This window comes from Panthera uncia (genome assembly GCF_023721935.1).
Source record: "Panthera uncia isolate 11264 chromosome B2 unlocalized genomic scaffold, Puncia_PCG_1.0 HiC_scaffold_24, whole genome shotgun sequence".
Taxonomy (NCBI): domain Eukaryota; kingdom Metazoa; phylum Chordata; class Mammalia; order Carnivora; family Felidae; genus Panthera; species Panthera uncia.
In genome coordinates this window covers 61,200,842-61,228,456 of record NW_026057580.1, presented here as the reverse complement: position 1 = coordinate 61,228,456, position 27,615 = coordinate 61,200,842, and the positions used below count along the sequence as shown (strand labels likewise).

At 33.6% G+C, this 27,615-nt stretch overlaps 1 protein-coding gene across 1 annotated transcript in view; it reads right to left on the bottom strand.

Annotated features, from left to right (window-relative positions):
• The window catches only part of LOC125939115 (glutamate receptor ionotropic, kainate 2-like), a 134,993-nt gene extending 107,714 nt beyond the window's left edge, over positions 1 to 27,279 (bottom strand). Inside the window, exons 1-2 of the mRNA XM_049654648.1 lie at positions 27,228 to 27,279; positions 20,775 to 20,992 (exon numbers count right to left, since the gene is read on the bottom strand). Of these exons, the coding sequence (XP_049510605.1) occupies positions 20,775 to 20,992; positions 27,228 to 27,279 (270 nt within the window). The remainder of the gene's footprint in view (positions 1 to 20,774; positions 20,993 to 27,227) is intronic.
• Positions 27,280 to 27,615: the final 336 nt, after the last annotated feature.

Below are 27,615 nucleotides of genomic sequence, written 5' to 3'. Positions count from 1 at the left end.
TCAACAAATGGTGCTGAGACACCTGGATATTGACATGCAAAGGAGTAAGTTGTCCCTGTTACTCACATCATACACAATACTTAACTCAAGGTGGATCACAGACCTACATGTAAGAGTTAAAATTATAAAGGCCTCAGAAGAAAATGTAGTATTAAATCTTTAGGCTCTTAGGTAAAAAAAAAAAAGTCTTCTTAGATGTATTAGATGTACTAGTAGTATCACAAGCAACTAAAGAAAAATATTTAAATCAGATTTCATCAAAATTAAAAATTTTTGTGCATCAACGGACATAATTAAGATAGTTGAAAGACAACCCAAGAGTGAAAGAAAGCATTTACATAGCATATTTCTGATGAGCTATTTGTACCTAAGAAGTGTAAAGAACTTTTAAAATTCAATAAAAAGATAAATAATCCAATTTAAAATTGAGCAAACAAGCTGACTACATATTTCTCCAAAGATATACAGATGGCCAATGAGCACATATAAAAATGCTCAATATCATTAGTATCAGGGAAACACAAATCAAAACCACAATGAGACACCACTTCATCCTCAACAGAATGGTTATTATTAAAAAGATAAAAAGTGTTGGTGAGGATGTGAAGAAAACTAGAATCCTCTATACACTGTTGATGGTAATGTTAATTCATGCATCCATTTGGAAATCTGTCTAGGAATTCCTCAGTGAGCCAAACATAGAGTTATCATGATTCAGCAATTGTATTTCTAGATACGTACCCAAGAAATATGAAAACATATGTCCATTCAAAAACATGTACATAAATATTCATAGCAGCACTATTTATCATATTCAAAAAGTGTGGTAAGAACATGTAAGATCTCCACCTTTAGCAACTTTAAGTACATATTATAGTACTATTAATTATGATGTTAATTATGTATTCGATTCTTTTAAATGCCTTATATCCACCATGTTAATGAGTGAACAGAAGATGCAGAAGTTTTCCTTCACAATTCAAGAGTTATAATAACGATACTTTAGAAGACAGTTTCATGTATATACAGAGTACATTTAGAAGTAAATAAAGATTATGGATTTCCAGTTAAAAAGCATTTGAATAACTATGCCCAATAATTTCTCTAGTCACATCACAGTACATTATATTAATATGCTAAGATACACCAAAAGATGTATCCCAACATGGAAAATTAACACAGACATCTTATTGCTGGAGTCTGAGAGAAATTTCTTTTTCTTTTTCTTTTTTTAATTTTAAATTGTTTTTTTTTTTTTGTTTTTATTTTTATTTTTATTTTAGAGAGAAAGAGAGAGGGAGAGAGAGCATGAGCCGGGGAGAGGGGCAGAGGAAGGGTGAGAGAGAGAGAGAGAGAGAGAGAGAGAGAGAATCTCAAGCAGACTCCATGCTCAGCAAGCCTAATATGGGGCTTGATCCAGTGACCCTGGGATCATGATCTAAGCTGAAATCTAGAGCTGGACGCTCAACAAACGGAGCCACCTAGGCATCCCTGAGAGAAATTTCTTTTAACTACAAAGATGCTTCAATTGTATTAAAAATAAATTAATGGCCCACGCTTATTAGAATAAAATGCTGCTGCCGAGTTGAAAGGATATAGGCACAACATTGTTTCAACCTGTACACGATACTCCTTGTAAATTCTCTTTGTCCAGTAAACAGCCATTCTTTGTTTTTGTGGATACTAATTTTGAGAGGCAGAGTATGTTTCCTCGTTCTCACTATTGTCTGGACTTCTGTGTTAATTTAGGGGCTACAAATGCTAGAAAATAACTGGGCAAGCAGTGATAAGAGGGGATTATCTGCCAGAGATAGGGGTGGGAGGGAGGCAGGTGATTGAGTAGTCCTCATTTGTCATGGAAATGTTGGGCCCACTAGAAAAGCAGAAGCAGAGTTTCTTCTCTGTTCAGAATGCTAGAAAGCTAGAGACTCTGACAGTAGGAGAACTCTGTAAGAAAAAAAGAAAAAACAAAAACAAAAACAAAACACTTTTGGATACTGAAAATTGGACTACAAACTATGCATGCAATCCTGCTTTCAAGCTGTAGTGGATACAGAGATTTGTTCAACTGGTTTGTGGTCGAGATCAAATCACCATCAAATTCTTCTCACTTAGATTGAGGAAAACCAAAAACCGTTCAAGTAGGATCAATTAATATAGAAAGAAGTGTCATCTTGGTAATTCAAAGAAAAAAAACATATTTCTGAAAATGACTTATCAGTAGCGACAGGAGAAAAATGTGGGAACATATTTTTCAGTCCCAATGTGATGTAAGACTAAGATTTATAAAACAGCTGAAAACTCATAAAGTGAAACAGGTTGGGAATTTAAGTTTTTACAATGTGAGATATTAGTGAAAAAAACTAAAACATATGACCATTTTTAATCTTTGGTTATTAAAAATATGGCAACCATTTCTTTTATGAGAATTTTGAGTAGAGTTAACAGTTCAGTAAATTTAAAAAAAAATTATGTTTATTTTTGAGAGAGAGAGAGAGACAGAACACGAGTTAGGGACGGGCAAAGAGAGAGGGAGGCACAGAATCAGAAGCAGGCTCCAGGCTCTGAGCTGTCAGCACAGAATCCCACATGGGGCTTGAACCCACAAACTGTGGGATTGTGACCTGAGCAGAAGTCAGGCGCTTAACCAACTGAGCCACCCAGGCAACCCTTATAAGTGCCCTCCTTAATACCCATCACGTATTTAGCCCATCCCCCACCTGCCTCCCCTCCATCAATCTTCAGTTTGTTCTCTATAGTTAAAAGTCTTTTATGTTTTGCCTCCCTCTCTTTTCCCCCCTTCCCCTATGTTCATCTATTTCATTTCTTAATTTCCACACATGAGTGAAATCATATCGTATATTTATTTCTCTGCCTGACTTATTTCACTTAGCATAATACACTCTAGCTCCATCCACGTCATTGCAAATGGTAAGACATCATTACTTTTAGATGGCTGAGTAATATTCCATTGTACCTATATATCACATCTTCTTTATCCATTCATCAATCGATGGACATTTGGGTTCTTTCCAAATTTGGCTATTGTTGGTAATTCTGCTATAAACATCTAACAATCTTTTTAAATTCTTAGAACATTTGACTCTGATTTCAAGCAACTAATTTCATTGATTATCTTGTTACTGTTAAGAGAAACTGTCAAATTCACTATGCTTTTCCTGAGAATGTTTCTTGATAATGACTTTGTTGTTGTTAAAAATCTTTTTATGCAACAAACAGCTTTTCCACTTAGCTCTGCCTCAGTAAGTTGCAATTGCCATTTATGGTGAAATCTGTAACATGCCTTCACCCAGACTTTTATTCTTTACTGTTCCAGTTGTATTTGCTTCTCCATTTCTACTCAATTCTGCTTCAATACTATACCTTCATTTTAAATTTGAAAACTCGCCCATATGTACTTTTTAAACTAGAAAAATAATTTAATTATACTTTGTTTAAAATAATAGTATATATTTCAATTGAATTGCCAGTTAAGGCTTACATAGTTATTGTAACTTGTGTCATATGCATAGACTGCTAAACAAACGCATTACAATGTTACATCGGTACACAGAAGAAATAATTTGAACTGAATCAATCCACTGCCACTGATATCAATGATGTGTTTATGAGCAATACTACAAATGACACAGGCACTGATCACATGCTCTATAATACAATATCCAACATGACACAAAATTGAAAACAAAAATATAATTTTGTGTTTAATGGGAAAATGTCTTACACTGCCTCAGGTTCAAATTTTCCCAATTAAATCAATTAAAATTAGATAAAATTTAAAATTCTGTTCCAATTACAGAATGAATAAGTAATGGGGGTGAAAAGTACAGCATAGGGAATATAGTTAATGGTGTTGTAATAGTGTTGTGTGGTGGCAGATGGTAGCTGGACTTGGGGAGAGCACGGCATAACGTATGGACTTATCTAATCACCATGTTGGCCACCTGAAACTAATGTAATATTATATATCAACTATACTTCAATTTAAAACAAGAAATTTTGTTCCTTGGTTGCACTAGCCACATTTCATGTATTAAGAGACATTCACATTTTAGTAAAAGCCATAACAAAACACAACTCCGGTCCTATTTGTTAGCCTGAGATAGTGAAATTTCTTTGAAGCGTTTTGTAGCGAACTACTGATACGGACACTGTTAAAAGTATTCCCAAATTCAAAGAAAGGAGGTCAGGCAAAACACTCAAGTGTTTCTTTTGAGCTAGTAACAGTAAATCACTGCACACTTATTTTTAAGAGATAGCAGGTATAATAACTTAGGCCTGAGATTTGGAAAGAAACAATGGTTAATAAGGAGGAGTGAGAAGGATGGTAAGGTAGCTATTGCCTGTCTACTGACAACACACATAAAAAGATAAAGGAAGAGTTTAGCTACCATTTTTATTTTCAAAATACAATTAATTTTGTTCTTCTGCCCATAAGAGTTTTACTCTAAGAACTACATCTTTAGGGCACCAGTGTAGAAATAAATGGAAGTGGCAACTTGCAATGATTGGGCCCCGGAGAAAAAGCAGCTCTGAAAGTGAAGCCCAGCAGGCTGATGCCCATGCACAAGCTCCTTCATTATTATGAAGGTTACATCCCATGATCTCAGGACTCCTGTTTTCAAAAAATTACTTCTCAGACACCTTTAAATAAAGATGTCTTTCTGACTTTGGAAGTTACCCTCCTGCTAATGCTAGTTTACTTGACTTCTTTAGAATAAATTTTGCTGGTTTTCTTAAAGTCACCTCTATTATTTTAATTCATAAACATAAATTGCTCTAGTGTTTTCCCTGGATTCCAAGGCAGATCTCTATCAGGAACATCAACATCTTCTTCAACATCATCAACATCATCATCTTCATCATCATCATTGTCATCAAATTTGGGTAGTCCTTTATGAAACATCTTCCTAAAGATTAGGATGTATCAGGTAGATCTAAAAATTGTTATTTTTAGACATGTTCCTTTCTTAGTCATGGCCTCTTAAGTCATTTTCTTCTATTTTGACAATATGGATACCTTGTTGTTGTTGCTGCTGCTGCTGCCGCTGTTGTTGTTGTTTTTGTATTTTATTTTTAAAGAAAGGCAGACTGCCACGTGCAGCACCTCATTTGGATGTGTCTGGGGTCTTGGAAGCTTGACCACCCTATGTTCTCCTACTAATGGACCTTGAGAGCCTGTTTGGAGGTTCTAGCAGGGGAGTGCAGCTGCTCGTTTACCCTCGACCAAAGAAAGTCCTCCTCTATTGGGGAAAGTCGCCCTCGTTTCCTCTTGTACCCGGCACACAGCTTTGGGAGGGGTGCATATGGAGCGGTGAGGGAGAGAGATACCTGCCTAGCCAGTCAGATCAGCTGAATCAACTCCAGGGATCAATGGGGTGACATGTCGCAGCCAGACAGTCTTCACACCCAACAATATGGATTCCTAATTTACTCCACTAAATTATATTTGCTGGAGTTAGGCTGGGTTAGTTTCTTCTAGTGTTGGAAGAAAAGGCTGATACGATAAAAATATCTGTATGTGAATACCTAAAAAATATGAGCTAACATAGACTCCCCTGACACTAGTGTATCTTGGGCATCCTGGAATAACTGAGGAATGGAATTCCAGACTACATGCATTCAATGTCAACTCTATGTGACAGTACAGCCATGCAAGTGTTCTTTTTCATTTATAGACATGGAAAGACTGAATAAACTACAGCTAATGTAGATAAAGAAAGATATTTCTATAATCATTCTTCTAAATATAAGTTAATATGGCTCAACAGAAAAAGGTTAACAACTACTCCTATATATTTCTATTCCAAGATTTTTTTTCTTTTTCACTTGAAGAAAAAATTATATTAAGAAGTCTAAACAGACAACCTTAAAACTATCTCTCTACCAATTTTCCTTCAAGGTTTGATTAAAAGCATTTATTAAATTTAATATATGAAAGCATTAAATTTCTGATAGTTTAATGCAACAAACATTGAAAATCAATATCTCAATTGTTATCTTAGGTATTTAGGATATAAATGATTTCTTTGCTATGCATGTGTGTTTATATACAAACATATTTTGAAAGTTAGATAAAATAAACAATAAAAAGAAGTTTGCAATGACTAGGTGAATGGGTTTGGAAATTAGCAAGTGGCTTTTTGTTTTAGACTTTATCTCAAGAAAAAAATATTTCTGAAAGTATCATGAGCACATTCTTATAACCCTATTTTACTGATAATGAATCTCAGTATATGTGCTGCCAAAGTGAGCATGCTGATAATGAATTTTTAAAGCATATTCCTGAAAAGAGCATCACTACCTGTGTTCAGTGGAAATATGAGATATGTAAAGCTATATACAGGCTAAAAGTCTTTAACACTGAAACAAGAGAAAAACAAAATATAGTGAGAAAATACTGGAGGCTTTTTTTACAGGATATTAGGATTTGTCTTTGTAGGTTGGACTTTGACATTTTTTCCTTTGTTTTCCTAAAATTCTATAGTTATCATGAGTCATATGCATTATTTTTATAAGAGAAAAAGAAACTTGCTAAAATTACAATGGTTAATATTTATGGAGAGGAAGAGCAATTAAAAATGGGAGTTCTTCTTCTATTTAAGCATTAATTCTGAGCATGAATTGTTTGTCAAAGTAAATCTCACACATTAATAAAAAGACCGTTAATTAAAAAACCATTAATAAAAAGATCATTAATTAAAATTGGACGTATGGATGGAACTGGATTCATGATGCGTTTATCTTTTCAGCAGTGCAAGAGAGTAATCTAGAATATTTTTTAATAATCTACAATCAAGATTAAATCACAAAGCAAACATAAATGTAATTGAGTACCAGCTTTTGGCATTAAGCATAGGTAAACTGGATGTATTTCCAGGAATGCAAGCATTCATTTGGAGGGAAATGGTTTTATCTGCTACAGAGTTTATCAGTTCAACTATTAAGCGCCTTAAAATAAGAATAGCAGTAAGTACACACTGGGAGTTTATTACATGTTTAGTGCTTTATGTAAACAATCTATAAAACAGGTAATTAAACCCCCAGTTTAGCTATAAAAAGACAGAAGCCCTAGGTTAAGTAAATTCCTAACAAGTGATAGATATATGATTTCATGACACAACCTAGTTTATGCATTTAATCATTTTGTTAAACTGCATTGTATTGATTCAACAATCATTTATATCCACTATTAATGCTACTTTCTAATTATTTGGTCTTTATTTAATTGTTTTTGTAATAAATTATAATGAAGCATAAACTCACAGTGTTCTGAAAGCAGTCAAGGGACCTACAAAGCAAACTAATTTATTGTGTAACCTCTAATTAGTTGTAATTACAATATTTAATAAAGGAAACACCTACCTTTAGAGACAATCAAATCTTTTCACTGAACTCCACTAGTGTTGTGGTATATACAATAGGCTAATGATAATCAAAAGTATTATTCAAATGCTATCAGGAAAAATAAAATTACAATTTATTGCCAGCCCTGAACTATTATTCCACTAAAACAGATTTAATATGGAAACTGGATAGGGGCGCCTGGGTGGCGCAGTCGGTTAAGCGTCCGACTTCAGCCAGGTCACGATCTCGCGGTCCGTGAGTTCGAGCCCCGCGTCAGGCTCTGGGCTGATGGCTCGGAGCCTGGAGCCTGTTTCCGATTCTGTGTCTCCCTCTCTCTCTGCCCCTCCCCCGTTCATGCTCTGTCTCTCTCTGTCCCAAAAATAAATAAAAAACGTTGAAAAAAAAAATTTAAAAAAAAAAAAATATGGAAACTGGATATAAGAAAAATAAATCATGTAACCATTCATAATTTAATTCCAATTAAGGTAGCATATCTTATTCCTATAGAACACACTCACTCATGCATGTGCATACACATGCAGACACATTCCCTCATCTGTAAAGTTCTTTACTTATGAAAATGTTAAGGACTCTCTCTGAACACAGGAGGTCAATGAAAGTGCTTAACAGTATCCATTAGATATTTACAACTCTAGGCACTGTCAAAGTCAATAATATCCCAGCAAAAGAACTTGAATTACTTCAGAATCTGACCTCTTTATGACGAAGTCATTTAGCATTAATGTTTAATCTAGTCAATATTGCTTTTTGAAAAGCAATATTTTTGAGGAATCTATTATATTCAGTTTGCAACTATCAACACCTCTAAAATTTATTTTGTCTTTTTTCCGATCTATTGGGGTAGAAAAAGGGTATAAAAAAGAAAGGGTGCTTTATGAGCTGTGTTTGCTATTGGTGAATATGAGTGATGAAGTAATAAGATGATTCACTATCGAAGGGCTGATGATCCTACATTTTGCACACTTCCAAGGGGAGAAAGCAGTTCTATTTTGTCTTTAAATGAAAGTCTATACAGCAAAGATGGAAGCAGTAGTAACAGTAAACCTCATTTTTCTTTATGATATAATGAGAGAACCTACTTAACTACATATAATGTCTTTAATCAGCTCTTAATATCAAAGAACAAAGTGGTATTTTTGCTATTAGGACTTTTGGAAAAGAGATAGGAAAACAAATGAACAAAAGAATGTTCAGCTGACCAAATGTGATAATTAGCTTAAAGTGTATTTGCAACAACAGAAAATAGCACACACACCCCCACCAAAAAAAAAAAGAAAAAGACATCATGGTGCATGAAAAATCAAGAACATTAACTGCCAAGGGCATAGGGTATTCTGGATTAAGTACAAGTTTCACAGTATTCACTTTAGCTAATGGATAATCTAAAAGGATAATATGTTTTTGTTGATACTCTAAAGTTTGATTCCCCCCTACAAACACACACACACACACACACACACACACACACACTAAACATGATTAATAGATCTTTCTTAGCCACAATCCCAATTAAAATAATTTCCTCAAATAATTTACAAAGCAGAGAAACTGGGTGTTTTGTTTGTTTGTACATTTGTTTTAGAAATACCGAATGATGCTTTTATGCTGCAACTTACATAGAAGAGAAGTTTTCATCTTAATTTTTTAACTAACAAATAAAACATTACAAGTTTTAAGTGACAATTTTTATATTTATCTAAGCCTACATTTTTACGTCCAAAAATATGCCTTTCCAAGTCCCTTGCAAATTGTTGCCTAACCGGTGGCTATAAACTCTTACAGTGACAATTATCCATTATGCAGTACTTGACAGGCCAGCTCTACGTTGCTCTATTAACTGACTTTGAGTTTTCTCACTCCCTGTGGGGCCCTCTAGGCTAAGATTGATGAGGTGCAATGTGGTGTTTGAGCTGCCATGCTGACTTGACAAACAGCAAGAGTGGTCCCTGCACAGAGTGGAGGAGGGAGGGCAGAAGAGAGACAGAACCACAGTGTATCCTGGAATGACAACAGCCTCATGCACTTGCCTTTCAAGGCAATTAAAACATTGTTTCTCAGATTTTACACTTCAAACACAAAACTTCTTTCTTCAATTAGAGTCCCAAAGCTTCATTGGTACATATTGAAAATTAGAGAGGGATTAAACTTTTGTCCCTCAGACATTTTAGAGAAGCGGAGATAAAAGTTGCTGCTCTTTCGAAGTTTAAATACACTGAAACTCTAATAACTTCTTATAATTCCCCAAATGGTGTTATCGCTTACTTTTTAACTATTGAATTCACTCTGGCAGAGCTAAGGTAATAAAACCCATCATCGTCTAATTTTCCCAAACAGCTTGATAGAACCAATGTTCTTAGTATAGATAAAGTGTAATGAAGCACTTTCTTTCCCATAGGAAAGTCTTCAACTCATATGCTTTGATGCCAACTAGCCTTCACATCTGCTGTTTCACCATTGATAGCTGTAACTTGGCATGCTAAACTAGTGTCTGATGAAGCAGCTTTACTCAAAGGCACCATTTTATTTCTTGCAATGGGAACATAGTAAAATGGTGTTGGTTTCCTGTAGGCCTTATGCAAATCCCTGTAATAAACATAGGATCAGGCCTCACATACAATAAATTGTGTGTTAGTGAGGATGGGGGAGAGAGACAATCTCCCTGGGTGAAAGTAACCCCCTTATTATGCCAATAATTTAAATGTATTATAAAAAATTGGTTTAATATTAATTTCAAACATGACTAATATCAAAACCATATTAGATACTAATAAAAATATAACAACACTTTTAAAATACCAACTTTGCTTTTTTAAACAAAATTTTGCTATTTAACCTAATGTTAACATTGATCCATTACCTATAACTCATATCTTAAAAGCAATAATGAAGAAAAAAAATATTTGGGAGAAAAGAGAAATGGTATGGCTACAAAAATCTTTGCTAAGATATTTCTTTTAGATTTCATATTTCATTAAATATGCAGAGAAATCAAATAAACCAGATTATACGTGAACTTGAATACATGAAACAAAGAATTCAAAATAAAGTTTCTATTTTTTCTATGTAATCATTGAGTCATTACTTAATTAGTAACTTGCAAGCAAGTTGGCAAGAACAGTTTTGGCTTGGAAACTTAAGTATATCTGGTTTTCCATCACCCACATTAGAGCCATGTGTGATGAGTATTTGGTTTCAGTATAGATATGCAGAGAGATAATGAGGAATTCCAAAGGAACACAAAAAAAGATATCAATTAGAATTGCGTAATAATTTGTCCCCATCAGTTAACATAGGTGCATTTTTTCCACAAGGAAGGAGTGACAGTAGTTCACCAAATACTACAGAATAGTCCTGTCAGCTCAGGAAACAAAACTACAGGAGCCCAAATCTCAAACTGTTGTGCAGAATCTAACTCGATATATAATTACGAAGTAAGGTACTTCACTGCTTCTTAATCTGGTCCCAATTATAAACACAAAAGTCACATATATAATAATCCTTCCAAGACTTTAATGTGCCTGCTTACTGGTCTCTAATTTCTCCTCCCTCCCGCACAGTGGACGAACCTGCAATAAGACTTACAAAGAAAAGGTGAATGTATTCACTCCCTAGTTACCACAGAATATATATTTTCTCTACTTTTACTCAGAGACACAACGAAGGTCAGGATTTACTCCACCATAATTCCCCGAGAAAGGAGAAAGCTCTAGCTGTCTTCATCCTGCTACAAGTCAATCCTTATGCCTACCAACTGGGGACTTCCAGGAACAGTGTCAGAAATGATGTAATTAGATTATTCACTCTCAGCAAATCTCTTTTGAACAAAAGATAAATAATTTGAAAGAAGTAAGAGTACATTCAACAGATTTATCATCATTTCATGCTTCTGTCTGATATTTTGTGAATTCTGGGTTTCAGAACAAAAGAATACCCAAACTAATATGAAAGAAATGAAGTAAATGCAATTAGTTATTAAATACAGATGCCAATAATGAAGGGATTATTTATATTTCAGACAGGGTTAATTTAACCCTTCCTGCACACTGGAATCACCAAAAGAAGTTATAAAAAAACTCAGATACCAAGAATCTCACCTCCAAATATTTTTAATTCCTTGGCTTGGAGATGGGTCTGGGCCTCAGTATTCTCTAAGAATCATTCTAATGTTCTAATGTGCAAGCAGGTTGAGAGTACTGATTTGAACAAAGGGATGTTTTAAGGATTTTTGAAACTTAGTGAACAATATACCCAAATAGGACAAAATAATAACTATCCCTTGAAAAAGAAAAATTGACGTAAAAATCAAGACTATCTTCTTGCTTGTCAGAATAACGTGATCGCCTACCACAGATAAGACCATATTCCTATATGACATCCATGCTGTCCAGTCCCAATGCTTGCAGCCCACCCACATCTACTATTTTGATAGATAAAAGACTGGCCCCATAAGCTGAAGTAGTGCTTTAACTGAGGACACGGATAAGTAGTCAGTATCGCTAACTTTATTTATCAACAAATAAAAACTGTTAAGTCATAAAACTTTGATGCCAATATACATGTGCTCATATTAATATTCCAGTTTTAAACTAGTTTCTAGGCACAGAGACTATAGCCCCCATGTGAAACCCAAAGCTGAAATTTGAGATCTAAATTATTGAGGAGAAAAGGGCAGTGTCATTGCTAAGCATAAATTGACTCCAAGTAAAGAAAAATGACTTGAAAGCAAAACTAGGTGGCAAGTTAGTAACACCTGTATAAACGGGACAACTCTTTTACAAGCAAATATGTAAGAAATAATCCCTGTACTTACTGAGGTACGATAATGAATTTCTAATTATTATATTGTCAAAGAATCCCTCCTGGATAGTGGTGGAAAATAATTAAAATACATATAGTAGTAAATTTGGTATGCAGTGAAAGACATATCCAGTTTCTATCCACATGCAGATAAATAGTTATTGAACCCTTTCTTTGTGATGACCATACTTAACTGGGAATATACTACATAAACTATGAAAGGCATTTAAAGAATAAGTTCTGGAGATCTAATATACAGCATTGTGATTAAAGTTAGGAATACTGTATTATAAACTTCAAAGTTGCTAACAGACTAGATTTCAATTGTGATAATGATTTGATGGTAGATGTTAGCTAATGCTACAGTGATAATCATACTACAATATATAAATTCATCAAATCAACACATTATACACCTTAAACTTAAACAAGATAAGTCAATTATATCTCAATAAAAAATAAAATGAATTCAAAAGTCATTTTAGATTGTCTTTCTCGTCGTTGTAACTATTTTAGGTCAATTTTATGCATATACAAAATGAAATTTTCAAAATATTGTACCACCAATATAGCAAAAGGAAACTAAAGACTCATTTCAGAAAAACCCCTTTGCAATGTGAAAAGTACACTACAGATGCCATTTTGAAAATTTACTTCTGCAATGTATAAATCTTTTCATGGTAAATATATTATACTTTCATTGCTACTGCTGCTTTAAATAAAAACAACAAACAAAAATTATGTTTTTGAGAAATAAAGAATAATATGAAAAATGTCTAATGAATGGTATATGTTTCTAAATCCATTTATTAAGTACATGCAGTAAACTGCCAAATTTTTTTACATTCTATCTCTCAACTCAAAAACTACTTCTGTTCTGGCATTTAAGAAGCAAAACTCACTCAAGCTTTTGAAAAATCATTACAGGCATGCCACACAAGCAATTCAGGCTTAAAAACCTATACTGCCATCCCAGCATAATTTAATTTTAGAAGACCATTGAACTGATAAGCTCAGAATAAGGAGCAGATTATAAAGAACATGTTATAACTATATCTGCCCCAGTGGCTTAAAGCAAATGTTTTAGAAATTTAATATGATCAAACAGTTGGGGTCATGTGGGTGAGCCAAAATGACTAATGCACTTAATTCTTCTGAGTAATGATGGTTATGCCATCATATCTTTAGCTATTACTTTTATTGTTGATACTACGAGTCCCTTGGTTATTGCTTTCATAATTAATAAGTCACTTAACCTCTCCATGGCCCAGTTTCCTCATCTGTTAAATGAGCATAATGATAATTGCTTCCTACCTTCCTCAGGGGTTGCAGTAAAGATTAATGAGTTGGCATTTAGAAAGTACTTTGAGTTCTCCTAAAGAGGGAGACTATGCACAAAGAAAAATAAAACAAAATCCTCTGTGGCTAAGTACCAAAACATAAAACTTTTCCTCCAGATGGATTAATCCACTTGCTTATATTCCTAACACTACAACCTATACTTCCAAATAAACTGACTTTTAACCAAAAGTTAAAAATGGAAATGCCATAGAGAGCTACATATTTTGAAAAAAAAAAAAAAAACTTTTTTAGTTCTACAGATTAGCAAAATTTGAAAATAATCACACAATCTACCTAAAACTCTCTGTCATAGGTTTTCCATCAATGGATGGTATAGTCATTGTGCCATGGGATAACTGTACAGAATTAGGTAAAAGAAGTGAGTTGGTGCCATAAAGAGAACCTAAATATGAAACACTAATTTAGGGTCACATACTAAATTACAATGAAATCATTAGAGAGAAAATTGGGAAATAGGAATCAATGAAATAAGGGGAAATAATATTTTTAAAGTGTGCCTTGTAGTAAGTTAAAAGATTGAAATGCAGTAATAATCTTTTGGACTTGGCCAAAGAAATGTCTACACAAAATGACAAAATATTCAAGGAATCAGCTAGTTACTTCCAGCTACATGGGATAAGGTAGTACAAGAAAGAGATCACTCATCAGAAGAACAACAAAGAGAAGGAGGAGAGGGAAGAAATAATTTAAAAGAACTGGGCTGTTTGCAACCAGTACTTAGAGGTGATATTGTAGAGTTAGAATTTGCATGGTTGGGTAATTTTAAGCATTCCTAGTCTTCAGTGTCTCAAGTCAGTAAAAGTTCTCTGAATTGTTCCAACATGGCACCATTTCGTAACTAAAGAACAAATTATGCACGTTGCTCAAGGTACTTCGTTCAGCCCTCTGAAAAAGTTAAGGCAATGCCTTGTAGATTTTCTCCTCCAGCAAAGAGCTTCTATTCCAAAGTAACAATTAGTTTAGAGAGAGGCACATTTGAAAAAGTACTGTCCCTGTGGTTTTAGATTATAAATGGACTCACTTGGATACATTTGAAGGCCACAAATGTTTAGCCAAAATGGTATTGGCAAAAGCACTGTCACCCTGGTGTAAGAGAAACAGAGTCTGTTCAAAATGTACTAAAGTCTCTGGCCTTCCAAGTTTCTAGAAATAGGACTGCTGACTTGTAAGCTAAATAAAGGTTTATGTTACATGCCACTAAGAGATTTTTGCTGTTTGTCAAGCAACATCATTGTGGCAGTCGATAACTAATAAAGCCCAAACCATATGCAAAGCCTGTGCAGGGAACTAGAGATTCAAACGTGAATGATATAGGTTCAATCCCTGCTATGCAGTGTGGTATAGAAACACAGGAACCAAGAAGACAGCTTGGGTTGAAAATTCAATAAGGACCGAAGTAAAAGGTGCTCAGAGAATATAAAGGAGTACCTCACCCAAACTGAGTAGAACAGGTAGGGGAAGGATCGTGAAAATTTGATAAGTGAGGCATGAATTAGTATCTAAGGAATAAAGAGAATATAACCAATTTGGTTATAAGAAGGGACAGGGATGGGAAAAAAAATGTGTAACAGGCATTGGAGAAGGAGGTGCATCATTTACTTGTGACAAACCTGGGAGTAGCTGCAAGTGTGAGAGCAAGTGGCTATAAAAGAAGCCAGACCATGATGATGAGGCAAACAAAGGCAAGAAAAATGTAACATAAATTAAATCTCCTTACAGCTTGCAGCCCACTGACACTTACCTGAAACATGTAGAGCGTGACCTTCCTCAAAGAACTCATGGCTGCCCTACTTCATGCCCTACTTCATGTTTGTTTTATTGAAGACCAGAAGTAACCTAATCTTAACAAGAGCTAGCCCCTCAAGGTTCTGAAAGCCTTGCTTTCAAATTCCTTAGAGACTTATACTATCCCTAACTCCCTCTAACTTAAAAGTATATAATCAACCCCAGGGCAGCTCTTTCTGCCCATAGGTCCTGTCCCCATATTTAATAAAATCATCTTTTTGCACCAAAGACGTCTCAAGGATTCCTTTTTCACCATTCGCTCAAGACTCTCAACAATGAGGTGTCTACAAACACACTGAGAAGCCAGGTTTATACCCTAAAGCAAAGGGGAGAGGGCAATTTTGGAGGACTTTAAGTCACTCTGGTAGCAGCATAGAGAACAATACAGACAAAATTGGGAGAAAGAAAAGTTAAATGGTTACTACAAAACCCTAGACAGAGATGACACTAGTTTTCATAACCAGGACAGTAAACAGTAAACAGTAAACTGTAAAGGAAACAGTAAAGGAAATAGATATATAGGAGATAGAATGGACAGGTGCAGGCAGTGCTTGGAGATATAGGAAATATGTTTAAGATTTAACACAGTTCTTACCACATAAGAGATGATCGGTAATTATTTCTTGAATAAAAATTTGATATCTTACAAATGAACATGTAATTGAGAACATAAGGTGAATGGCAATACTGCCTAAAATAAGACATCTTGGTCATTAGGTTAAAAAAAAGTTAAAGTTAAGGATAAATATTTTTTATATTAAATATTTTTATAGTCCCCTTTACCTATGGTTTGCAATAAATTCCCCAAAGAATTGTTAAATGCACCTCAATATACCGTTTCAAACTACACAGTCTAGAAAAGAGCTCTCATAGTTTCTTTTTATTTCACTTACCAAATTACATCCTCTTCATGACAATAATTATCAGAAGACTGAAGCAATTTCAATTAGATAAACATGATGTGATCTCTTCTTAAATCTATTTCAAAATTATTTATCCTACTGTGGGCCATAGAGACATAATTTACTTGACTATGTTTAAAATCATCCTAACTTCTGAATATTTTTAATTAGCCATATATTTTAGTGATCCTAATATATAACCTCCGTCAAGCATTTACTAGATGGTTAGCAAACGTGTACAGCTTTCATTTAATATTCAAATAATAGTTTCAGAATGGTCCTGTTAGTCATTCCAATGTAGAAATGAGGCGTCAGAGGTTTACAAGTAATAGTATCTTACCTAAATACAGCCAATACGTGGTGGAGCCAGGAATCAAGCCCCAGTTTCTCTGATTTCAGTTTTTTTTTTTTCATTCATAACAACTATTCTGAATTTTAGATTTTATTTTCAGAAGCATTAGGTGATATGCATTGTATGTTTGATACTATTTAAATTTCTTACAATATATGGCAGAACTTTTTAAAATAACCATAAAAAAGTATCTCCTTTGATACCATCTTTTTTGGAAGGACAGACTGTATTTGTATACATAGCAAGCTTGAGATTTCAGGTAGACCAAACCCAGAGAGAGAATTATCAGGAATTGGAAAACCTGAGTCATGCGTTGCATAGAAGCAAAGTGATTCAGCACCACTTTGTAAAACATAGGACTCACTTTGAAAATACAGGGATTCTCAAAAGAAACCATAACACCTACAGGCTCTCACTGAGTTATTTTTGAACATGTAATCTATATGTATTCATTCTCCTAATCTTTATACTTCGGGAGAAAAGAATGTGCTTGTTGCTTAGTAACATTCTGTGTAGTGTTCCGCTCTGGGGTGAGATTTCAGTTGTACTACACCAAGTCCCCAGATTCCGAGAAGGTTTTGACAACTCCTTTATTGTTTTTCAATGAAATCCCTGGGCCTTCAGCTATTTTATCATTAAAATATGATTAAGAATATATATTGGTGATGTCATACAGTTTTCTGCTGTTTATAAAGAATAACTCTGAAGAACTACCATCTGCTCAATTTTGAGTTACTTTACCAGTCATGACTTTACATTTATCCCTGGGAAGAATGCGCATGGAGTGTAATGGATATAAAAGAAGAGAAGAAAGAACTCTTCTTGAAGACAATATACACGTAAGCTCAATAAACAAAGTCAAGCATGTTCTTTGGAAAAAGGATTATTTAATATTATAGAATGGCATAACTCTGTGTTTTTGCAATACTGAGGACTTACCCCTTTAAGGTCAGGTATCTTGAGCCAGCTCTTCTAGCTTGTGGTAACAAAATTATACCATTCTTTAAAATAATTTTCTGGAACTGAGCATTCCAGAACAATTAACTAACAGCAGGGTCTTGTTAAATTTGTAAAAACAAGATGGAAATTCCTTTAGAAATCAATGCCTTAAGGGTGCTTCCTAGAGTGTTTGTATGCATTGCTGTTAATTAAGAAATAAAAGAATGGTATCAAATGTAAATAGAATACACACACTAGTCCCTGGTTCATTGTGAAGTTGAAAAATGAGCATGCAATTACTTTAATTCCAGATTGTTAAGGAATATATATATTTTTAAATTTTACACCCATGGCTGGTATAAGTGTATAATTTAACAAACTAAAATATGAAGTTGAAATTAGTATCATTTAGGGGTACACTAAAATAACTAAAGAGAAGTCAATATTTAATGTATTCTTTTAAATTCTAATTTTTTTTTCTAATTTTAAAGTAAGAATTCAGCATCTGATAAGGTTATCAACATAAGGTAATTGTCAACTTAGTGATTATCACTGTGTGGTTTTTACTGTGACTAGTATGGATTCCAGAAGGCCTTAATTCTACAGAAAGAATGTCTGTGCTGTTGGAAACAGAAAATTGTTCTATGCCAATTTTCTCTTGGTGCTAGAGGTACCCTTGCATGCGAGAGAGAAAACAAGGGCTGAAAGAGTAAGAAGAAAAGTCAATAGCAAAGAAAAGTGAAGGTAGGCAAAAAAAAGAGAAACTAATACTGCATAATTTACCTAAAAAAAATTAAAATTAAAAAAAATTATTTAATAATTTTTAAAAAGAAAGAGAAAATTGAAAAGACTGAAAAGACAAAATAAAGGGGAAGAGAATAAGCTGAAAGATAAGAAAAAAATAATTTTTTTAAGTTGATTTTCTAGAGATAAACCTTGCTCATGGTATAAAAGAAATTTGAAACAAGATATTTGAGTCTTCTGGAATAAAAAAAATAAAATGAAAACTCTGATGTATTTTTGAAACAGAAATAGTAACTTCTGATGTCAATCAAATCACTTGGTTTAGATACTTGGTGTTTTTTAACAAACTCTATTCAAAAGTCTCTTGAATACTATAATAATTTTAATGCATCCCACATTCACTCCCTACAAAGTTACTGACACATACAATGTGCATTTAGCATTTCAACAGATGATTTCCTTTTCTAAAAAAAAACAAAAATAAAACAAAACAAAAAAAAAAACAAAAACAAAAAACAAAACAAAAAAACGTTATATAAGAAAAGCTATCTTTATTAATTCTGAATATTCAATGGGGAAAATTGATCAGTTGTAATTAATATAGTCAAATGGCACTTACTGATCATAATATTTTGCTCATTTTTGGTTACTCAACAAATTTGATTAAATAATAATGATTTTCCAAATAAATGTAAAATACACATTTTAAGCTTTCATCTAGCCATATGAGATATTCACTCTGAAAATAATTACATTTTAAGAATTATATAGATTTGACTAAACAATCAATCTATCTCATTCTTTGGATATTTATGTCCTCCAGAACTCTAGAAAAAGAGATGATTTAGTTTTGTGAGAATTTTTACAACAAAAATTATATAATTTTTGGCAAAGTTTGTGTTTTAAGTAGCATAAAACCCAGTTCCATGATTGTTGATATAGTCATCCAACTAAACTATGATCTCCTTAAAAGTGAGAAATAGATGTTATTTGCTCTAGAAGACCAATATGTAATGCAATTTCTGGTACTCAACAGGTACGTGATGAATGTTTGATGAGAGAATTTATTTTATAGTTTGATTCAACTATTTAAAAAAGTTACCACTTCTGCATACTTAAACTTCCTATTACATTTGTATGAACAGTGACGGAAAATACCAATGCTTAAAATTTTGCCTGACATACAAGGAATTTAAAAAGACTTAGTACGCTTAGCATAAGTCATACAGAGAAAGACAGATACCACATGTTTTCACTCTTATGTGGATCCTGAGAAACTCAACAGAAGACCATGGGGGAGGGGAAGAAAAAAAACAAAGGTTAGAGAGGGAGGGAGCCAAAACATAAGAGTCTCTTAAAAACTGAGAACAAACTGAGGGTTGATGGGGGATGGGAGGGAGGAGAGGGTGGGTGAGGGGCATTGAGGAGGGCACCTGTTGGGATGAGCACTGGGTGTTGTACGGAAACCAATTTGACAATAAATTGCATATTAAAACAACAACAACAATAACAACATCAAAACAAAACAAAAAGACTTGGTACAATATAAAAGAAATTACGGAGTGATATTGACTCCCTGAAGTGAAATCACCCGATTTAGAGTATAGTATTTTGGCCCAATGAGATCAGCTGGAGTAAGAAGAAAGGGAAAATAAAGAGGGTAAGATACTCTATATGCCTGGAACCTGGTTCAAGCACTTTTCCATTCAAGTGTTCCACAGGGCTGTCCCTCTGGAAACCATTATGAGTTCAGTGTTATAGCTCATTTTCAAACTCTGTGCCTTACAGAACATTAGATGAATGTGCATCAACAAGAATTGTTTTGGCTTATTTCTATCATTTATTTTCCTTCTTTTTCTGTAGGCTTGTAAACAAGCCTTGTTTCACCTTAACAGAAAGAAATGTGTATATAAGAATATTATGTATGTATGTAATCATTCTATTCCTCTGGAACAGCTAAGCCTGGTAGAGTCTGAATCTAATACTATTTAATATATATTAACCAATATATATTAATATATAATCAATACATTGTGTTAATATATTTATTACATTAGGCATATATTGATATATATTATATATTAACTATATTATATTTAATGTAATTAATATACTAATATAGTAATATATACTAATAAATGTACAGACATTTACATTCGAAGATAAAACCTTGTTGAGAAAAAAAAATGTTGCCGTGGGCAGAATTGCCTTCGAACAAAAAGGGAATACTTGCAAAGCAAGAACTCCTTGCCATTTGCAAGTATTAAAATGTTTTGCCTTAATGACCCTGTATTTAGTTGTACACATACCCCTCCATCCCCTGAGGATTCCTGATTATTTTTTACTATTGATTATTATTGATTGTTGATTATTGAGGATTATTGACTATTGATTATTCTTCACAAATTACAGTGTCGCTACATCCTTACATCCATTAAGAGAGGGAGATTTGTTTGCACTCTCTCATTTTAATATGTAAATTGTAGACAATCAGTAGGACTTACCTTGAAAAAAGTCATGGTTGCACCATCCTCCACCGCACCATACTCTATCTTGGTTTGTTTAGCTAAATCATCAGCAGAGTCAATAGGGGATTCCATGCGCTCCACTGTCAGAAAGGCGGCTAAGTTAGCAGTGTACGAAGAAATGATGATAAGTGTGAAAAACCACCAAATGCCTCCCACTATCCTGGTGGAGAGCGCTTTGGGCATGAGCTCAGAACCTAACAGAGATTGGGGGGAAAAGGTGAAACGAATACAGAGAATTTGATCAGCAGTCAGGTACTTTTGGTCACAGTGGCAGAATGGAATCACTGTGTAATAAAAGCTTAAATCATAGGTTCACATATTGCTTTAGGAAGCAAGCAACAACCACTGGGAGAGCAGAGGCTAATTTCAGATAATAAACCGTCTCTTAGGACACTTGTTAAGTATAGTGGCAGGAGACTTAAGTTCTATCTGAGACAGGACATTAGTAATAACCCTTATAAAAACAGCATTAGAAGGGAGAAAAAAAATATCTCTAGTTTATAAACTACTTGTATGGCTTTTCATATTCTTGTTAATTACTTTGGTTTTAGAAGAAATGATTTAACACACATTCAAACCCATTTCTTAACACGCTTTATATAAAGTTTCATTTTTTGATGTGCATGAAAGCATAAATTTTGTCTATTTTGCCATTTAAAAAAATTATGTGTTACAAAAATAAATTTCAATTACCTATATTCCTTGAGATATGAGGTTTTAGTCCAGGTTTATTTTGAAATAAGGTAGTAAATTATTTCCTTATGTACAAACAAATGTCTCCCATCACTATAGTTATCCTCAATGAGAAGAATCAGAATCAGAATAAACATATTGTCACAAATTTATTTTTACATATATATAGATATTTCATAAATATATTACAAACATGGCTGGAGTTGCCTGCTCATGCTATTAATAAGAGAACGGGATCCAAGAATTCTATTTTACTTTTGATTATTATTAATTTAATTAATTTAGATTTTAAAATAAAATCCTGACAATTTTAAAATCAAGCCTTATAGCTTTACAACATTGTTTAAATTATGTACACTATTTACAGTCTTAATGTGTAAATGAATACATATCAGCATGCATGATTTTTTTAATAAGAAAAGTATACTAAATTTATGAATATATGTAATATATTACTATGCACTTTTAATCATTTTAAATCCAAAATCAAGAAAGCATTGGCTACAAATTAATTTTTAATAGGGTTTGAGTAAAATGGAATGAAGCAAAGATGGACTCCATTTGTTGATTTGTTGACAGTCAGATCTTTCATATAATCACTGATGCAGTAAGGCAACACATCTTTGGATGGAATGAAAAATGCAACAAATCATTCATGTTAACATTGAAAAAAAAGCGGTATCGTGACCAGAATAGATCAAAACAGCCCATCTTACACTGCAGTTCATCTTACCCTTGTAATTTCAAACAAACGAACAAAATTTTAAAAAGCAGACAGACTTGGACATGACAGCCAACTCCAGCTCCAGACTCTGCCTACCATTCTGTGGGAGGGGAAAAAAATAACAAAAAACAAAACAAAACAGAAAAGTACCTTTCTGATGTAGTTGCTCCTAGGCCCTGTCAGACACACACTCGAACACTGAAATACTAAAATATTCCCAAGATGATCAGCAGCAGCTTTGGCTGCCCATTCTACCTTTTTTTTTTTTTTTCCTTAACAACAGCACCAGTAAAGTCAAACAAGACCGGGAAGGAAAAGAACAGTGGAGACATTCGACAAAAAAGGCCCAATTACCACAAGTTCGTATCTTACCCAAGGACTTAAAGAGAGTACCTCCTAGGTTTGTGAATCAGAGCCTGGTTAGGGGCTGACTGTCATGTACTCAAGGTAACGTCATGTCCAGCACTATATCCCACTAATTCCTGGGGAGCTGGGCATCAGCCAGTTTAGTATGGGTTCCTCTTTCATGTATCCACCAGCAGTGAAGTAGTTATGTGGCAAAGCAAATGTATATTTGAATTTTTCATTGCTTGGATTACTTATCATTTTCAGAGCTATCAAATATAGTCTGAATTCTAATGGCTAGATTTTTTAGCTATCAAGTTAATCTAATCAGTATGCGGATTCTCAAAAAACTCCAAATATTTCAGAAAAGATAAGTGAAAAAAAATTTTTTTTCAAAGTAATAGCAAACATAATTTTTAATATTCTTTGTTACGTTTGTGCCTTTATTATCAGGATAAATTACTCCAGGCTATTAGGGTTAGTTATTAGCATGTGACTAGGAGTTTGCCTGGGTGAACCGTATTACTCAGTATTACTTGTAAGAGATGTCTATCTCATAAGACAGGCTTTTATGAACTTCTAATATTTCGTAAGAACTCCCATATTGTCTATCAACTGTCGAGTAAGCCTAAGGAAAGAAAAACATTGGGCCCAAAATGTAGGAAAGGGAAAATATAACTACTGACTATTCATTTTATTTAGAAATAGATGCCACAAATTTAAGTTAGTTCATGTAAGGTTTTTGCTGAAGTTTCAAGTTTTAGATTTAAATATCTATAAAGTTATATATACGGATGCTCATGTCTTTAAAAGAAAAATTTGTTTCAAGTTAGTAGACCTTGCTTACAACATGTATTTGTTAAATTAATTTTTTCTTTGATATGTAGTTATTTATTCTCACTTTAGGAAATAGTTTGTAAATGAAACAGTAATGAATTAAGAGATTTATGCATAATATTAAACATGCAAGAGCAAAGTATCTACTTATAAACAGCGTTTTATAATTTAACAATTAATTTTCACTTCAGATCTGTAATGCAATTACCAAAATCATTTCTTCAAAGTGGACAGTAAGTACACCACTGAAACTTAGGGTAAACTTACAATAGGTACAGTAACTCTTATGAAGGAGTATGTTTTCTCCTTAATCCAGTTATTGTCATTTGTTCAAATTTGGGGCATTTTGCTTTACTTGCTAATTTTACAACTTAAAAAACATTACATTTTTTAAATGCATAAAATATTCTTAGATCTTGGCTAACAGAATCTTGTGAGTAGTAGGTCTGAAATATCACTTTATTGAACTTTATGTAAATATTAAAAGATTAATTTAAAAAACATAGCAGCAAAAATAAAAATAATTTCAACTTGGGAAAACTGAGACTAAAATAATGAAGTCATAGTGATATAAAAACCCTTAAGATATATTACATGTATTATGTCATTTTCTAAGAAATAGAGCCTTTTACTTTTAACATTAATGTTATAAATTTTAAATAATTATGAACGAGTAATTTTGCATGCACTTCTGAGCATGCATTATTTTATATTCTCATATGCTATCAGATGCAGCTACTATTTTACTCATAAAGGAAACTCTAAATGGTTAAATATTTTGATTTTGCACATTTATATGCAGTAGATTTATTAGTCATGCAGTACAAATGCATCTAACCATCAAGAATTAATACGAAATAATTTTTTACATCCAAATGAGTCAGGAAACAGGAGCAGTACACTGTATTCTTGTCTCAAGAAGATGTAATCTTAGTAGTACTGTAAATGCAGCTACTAGCTAATGGATCAGGTTAGCTTGGTCATCTATGAAATAATGTGCCTACTGTGGGTTAAGAAAAAAAATTAAATGAGTATACTGTATGTGCACTTGCAAAAGCTAGTTATTTTCTCAGAATCTCTCTTGGACGGGATTTGAGAACACCTAAATGCATTAGGTAGATGGAGAAGCTGGATTATGGTTACATGCACAGAGGCACCCATGCAAGCGACTTGTGCCAGCGAGAGCTGTCACCCCCAGCAAAGAGTGGGACATGGTGCCCAAGGAAAATAGCAGGCTGAATCGTATACCTTGCTGCATGAGAGCTCCAACTCCAAACCAGAAACTATTTAGCAAGGTAAAATTGTTTTCCACCACGTCTGAGTCAGGATTGCATGGGTGTGGATTATACCACTCATAGGGACTAAACCTGTGGTAATTGACAGAGAAGAGAATATATTTAAATGGCAGTGAGAAGAAATTCTATCCAGCATTTTTGCTGCAAGAGAAACAGAAAGACAAGTAAGATTAAGTAGAAACCAGAAATAAGCATTCCTATAGTACAGTTTCATATACATGACAGCAAGTGCTAATTTTAAGGATCCCTATCCTTATCAGCTAATTCCCATACCACAACGATAAATGGCATTTCTTTACTATAGACTACTTGTGAGAGGAAAATCTGTATATCAGTAAACCAAGAACATTTTTTAAGACTTAGGCTTTTTCATGCACAGAATAAAACTCAATAAATAAATAAGACTAAAAAATCATTAAAGAAGAAAACAAATTTAGTTATAAAATAAACATTTTTAAAACTGCAGAAAAATTTTGAAAGACAGAAGAAACAATATGAAGTCAGCTTAAGATTTTTTATAATAGAAATTACTTAAGTGACCGAGATTAAAATGATCAATGAATAATTATATATAAGAAAATAGTACAATGTATCTTTCTGTGTTAACATACTCCACTCTAAACAGAAAACCAAATCAGAATGAACTGCATTCTAATACGTGCTTCTGACATAATTATAGGTTTCAGAGGTTATGGCAAATGCATGATATCAAAGCAGCGTTAGAAGCAGAACTATGTATTGAGGCTGATTGGTTTCCACTTATTATTTGGTTTCAAGTCTATAATTCATTTGAATGACTGTTTTAAGACAAAGAAAATCAAATCTAACCTTTGAGGCTAGTTCTAGATGGTTTTAGAAATGTTGGCAATACCTCTCAAATAATTCAAACTGAGGACTTGCTACATTGTACACATAAAGTAATTTATTCTAATTATAATCCAGATATATTTATTAATTAATGGTATTATCCAAAAATATCACCAACCTAATTAAAAATACTTAGTATAATTACTAAACTAACAAAATATTTCCCCTAATATCTCAAATTTTAAAGCCACTCTTTTATAAACCAAATTAGTGTGCATGCCCTTTATGAAAGCATTAAAAAATCTTACATTCAATCAAAGTTATTTGAATAATGTATCTGTCACTTCAGAGAGCCCAATTTTCTTCACAATAATCTTTCTGACATATTAAAATTCAGAAGATCAAACAAACCATTTTCATCTTTCTAATGCAATTTTAGAACACCCCTGTTTTAATGGCCTATCCTTGACAAACAAAGAAATGTTTTGTTTGGTTCTCTAAGTTAAACTGACACACTGAACAGAAAGGTTGATTGGATAGTAATTAAATGTTCTGATCTGATTTGTTGTTTCTGACTGAAGTAGAGCTAGCTCTGGTTGTAAACATTTTATTTTTATTTAAATTCCCTTATTACTTTTACTCTAGTGAAAATAATTATATGCATCTTTAAAAGTATTCTCAAGTATCAGGATTTTGACCATCAGTCTTTACACAAGAATGTCTTCTTTAACAATATCACCAATTTTAATTAACCATCGAATGAATGCATTGCTCATCGGAAGAAATGTGATCTAGCCACATTGCACAGTTCCATGCCCTTGACAGATTGCATAACCTCCCTGTGCTGTTCTTTTATCTGAACAAGAAGGATGGTAGTAAGAGCTCGTTTATATAGGTGTTGTGAGGACTGCATGATTTCATAGTCCTAGTAACAGCAATTACTCCACAGTTTGACACAGTGGAGTATTACTAAATACTGTTATTAAATACTGTTAAATGTTGTGACTTTGCCTGTTGTTATATACTCTTACTGCTGTCTTTACTTCTTCATAATTTAACTATTCTTTCCCCACTCCTGAAAGTGTATTACCTATAAACACAAAGCTAGCCTGTAAAAACTGGATTTAGTTTACACACGTGGCAAATCATAGAAACATAGCTAGTGAGACACATAATTTGGCTGATTAAGATCAATAGTTTTTACATAGATTCCACGAGCCGCTGAGTTTTATACAGGTGCTTCAATGGATTCCATGAAAGGACAGAAGAAAGATGTGGTGATAAAGATTGGAGAAGTAAAAGTATAAATATGCAATTCTTTCCCTCCCATTCCAAATTTATATATACATTTTTTTAACTCTGAGAAGGAAATAAAGAAGAAAAATAAGAAAAGGGAGGAAGGAAGGAAGGAAGGAAGGAAGGAAGAAAGGAGGGAAGGAGGGAGGGAAGGAAGGAAGGAAGAAAGGAAGCAAGGGAAGAGGAAAAGAAGAAAGGAGAAAATGAAAGGTATAGAAATAATCTAGAATCTCTGGCACTGATTTCAAATGACTAATATCTACTTCAGTGAGGGAGCCTCACATAATTTATCTGAAAGAGGGGAAAAATGTATGGTAAACTGATACTTAAATTTGAATGATGTACACTTTTCACATCCTCCACGTCCTCTGCTTTTCCCCTTAGGATGGACAAAGTCTCCAAAATGCAAATCTAGCCAAGTAAAATGCTAACTTGAATTCACAATTTGCTCCTCATAGTGGCATTCAGGAGGCTTTTCCTCCATCTCCAATTGATTCATTAGCATATCCTAATGGTGGATCCTAATGTAAATTACTCCTTTCTTCCTTAAATTCCTACTTCCAAACAACATACTCACTCCCAAACACACATACACACTCACTCACTCACTCACTCACTTACAGGCCTTGCACTGTTTAATCTCTCTCCCCCTCTGTCTCTGCTCCTCCCCCACCCATGCTGTCACTGTCTCTCTCAAAACAAGTAAACTTCATAAAAGGTGAAAAAAAAAAAAACCCTTCAATCATGTCCACAGTCTATATATAAAATATCCAGACTTTTAAGCATGGAATTCAAGATCCTCTGCATCACAATCCAAATA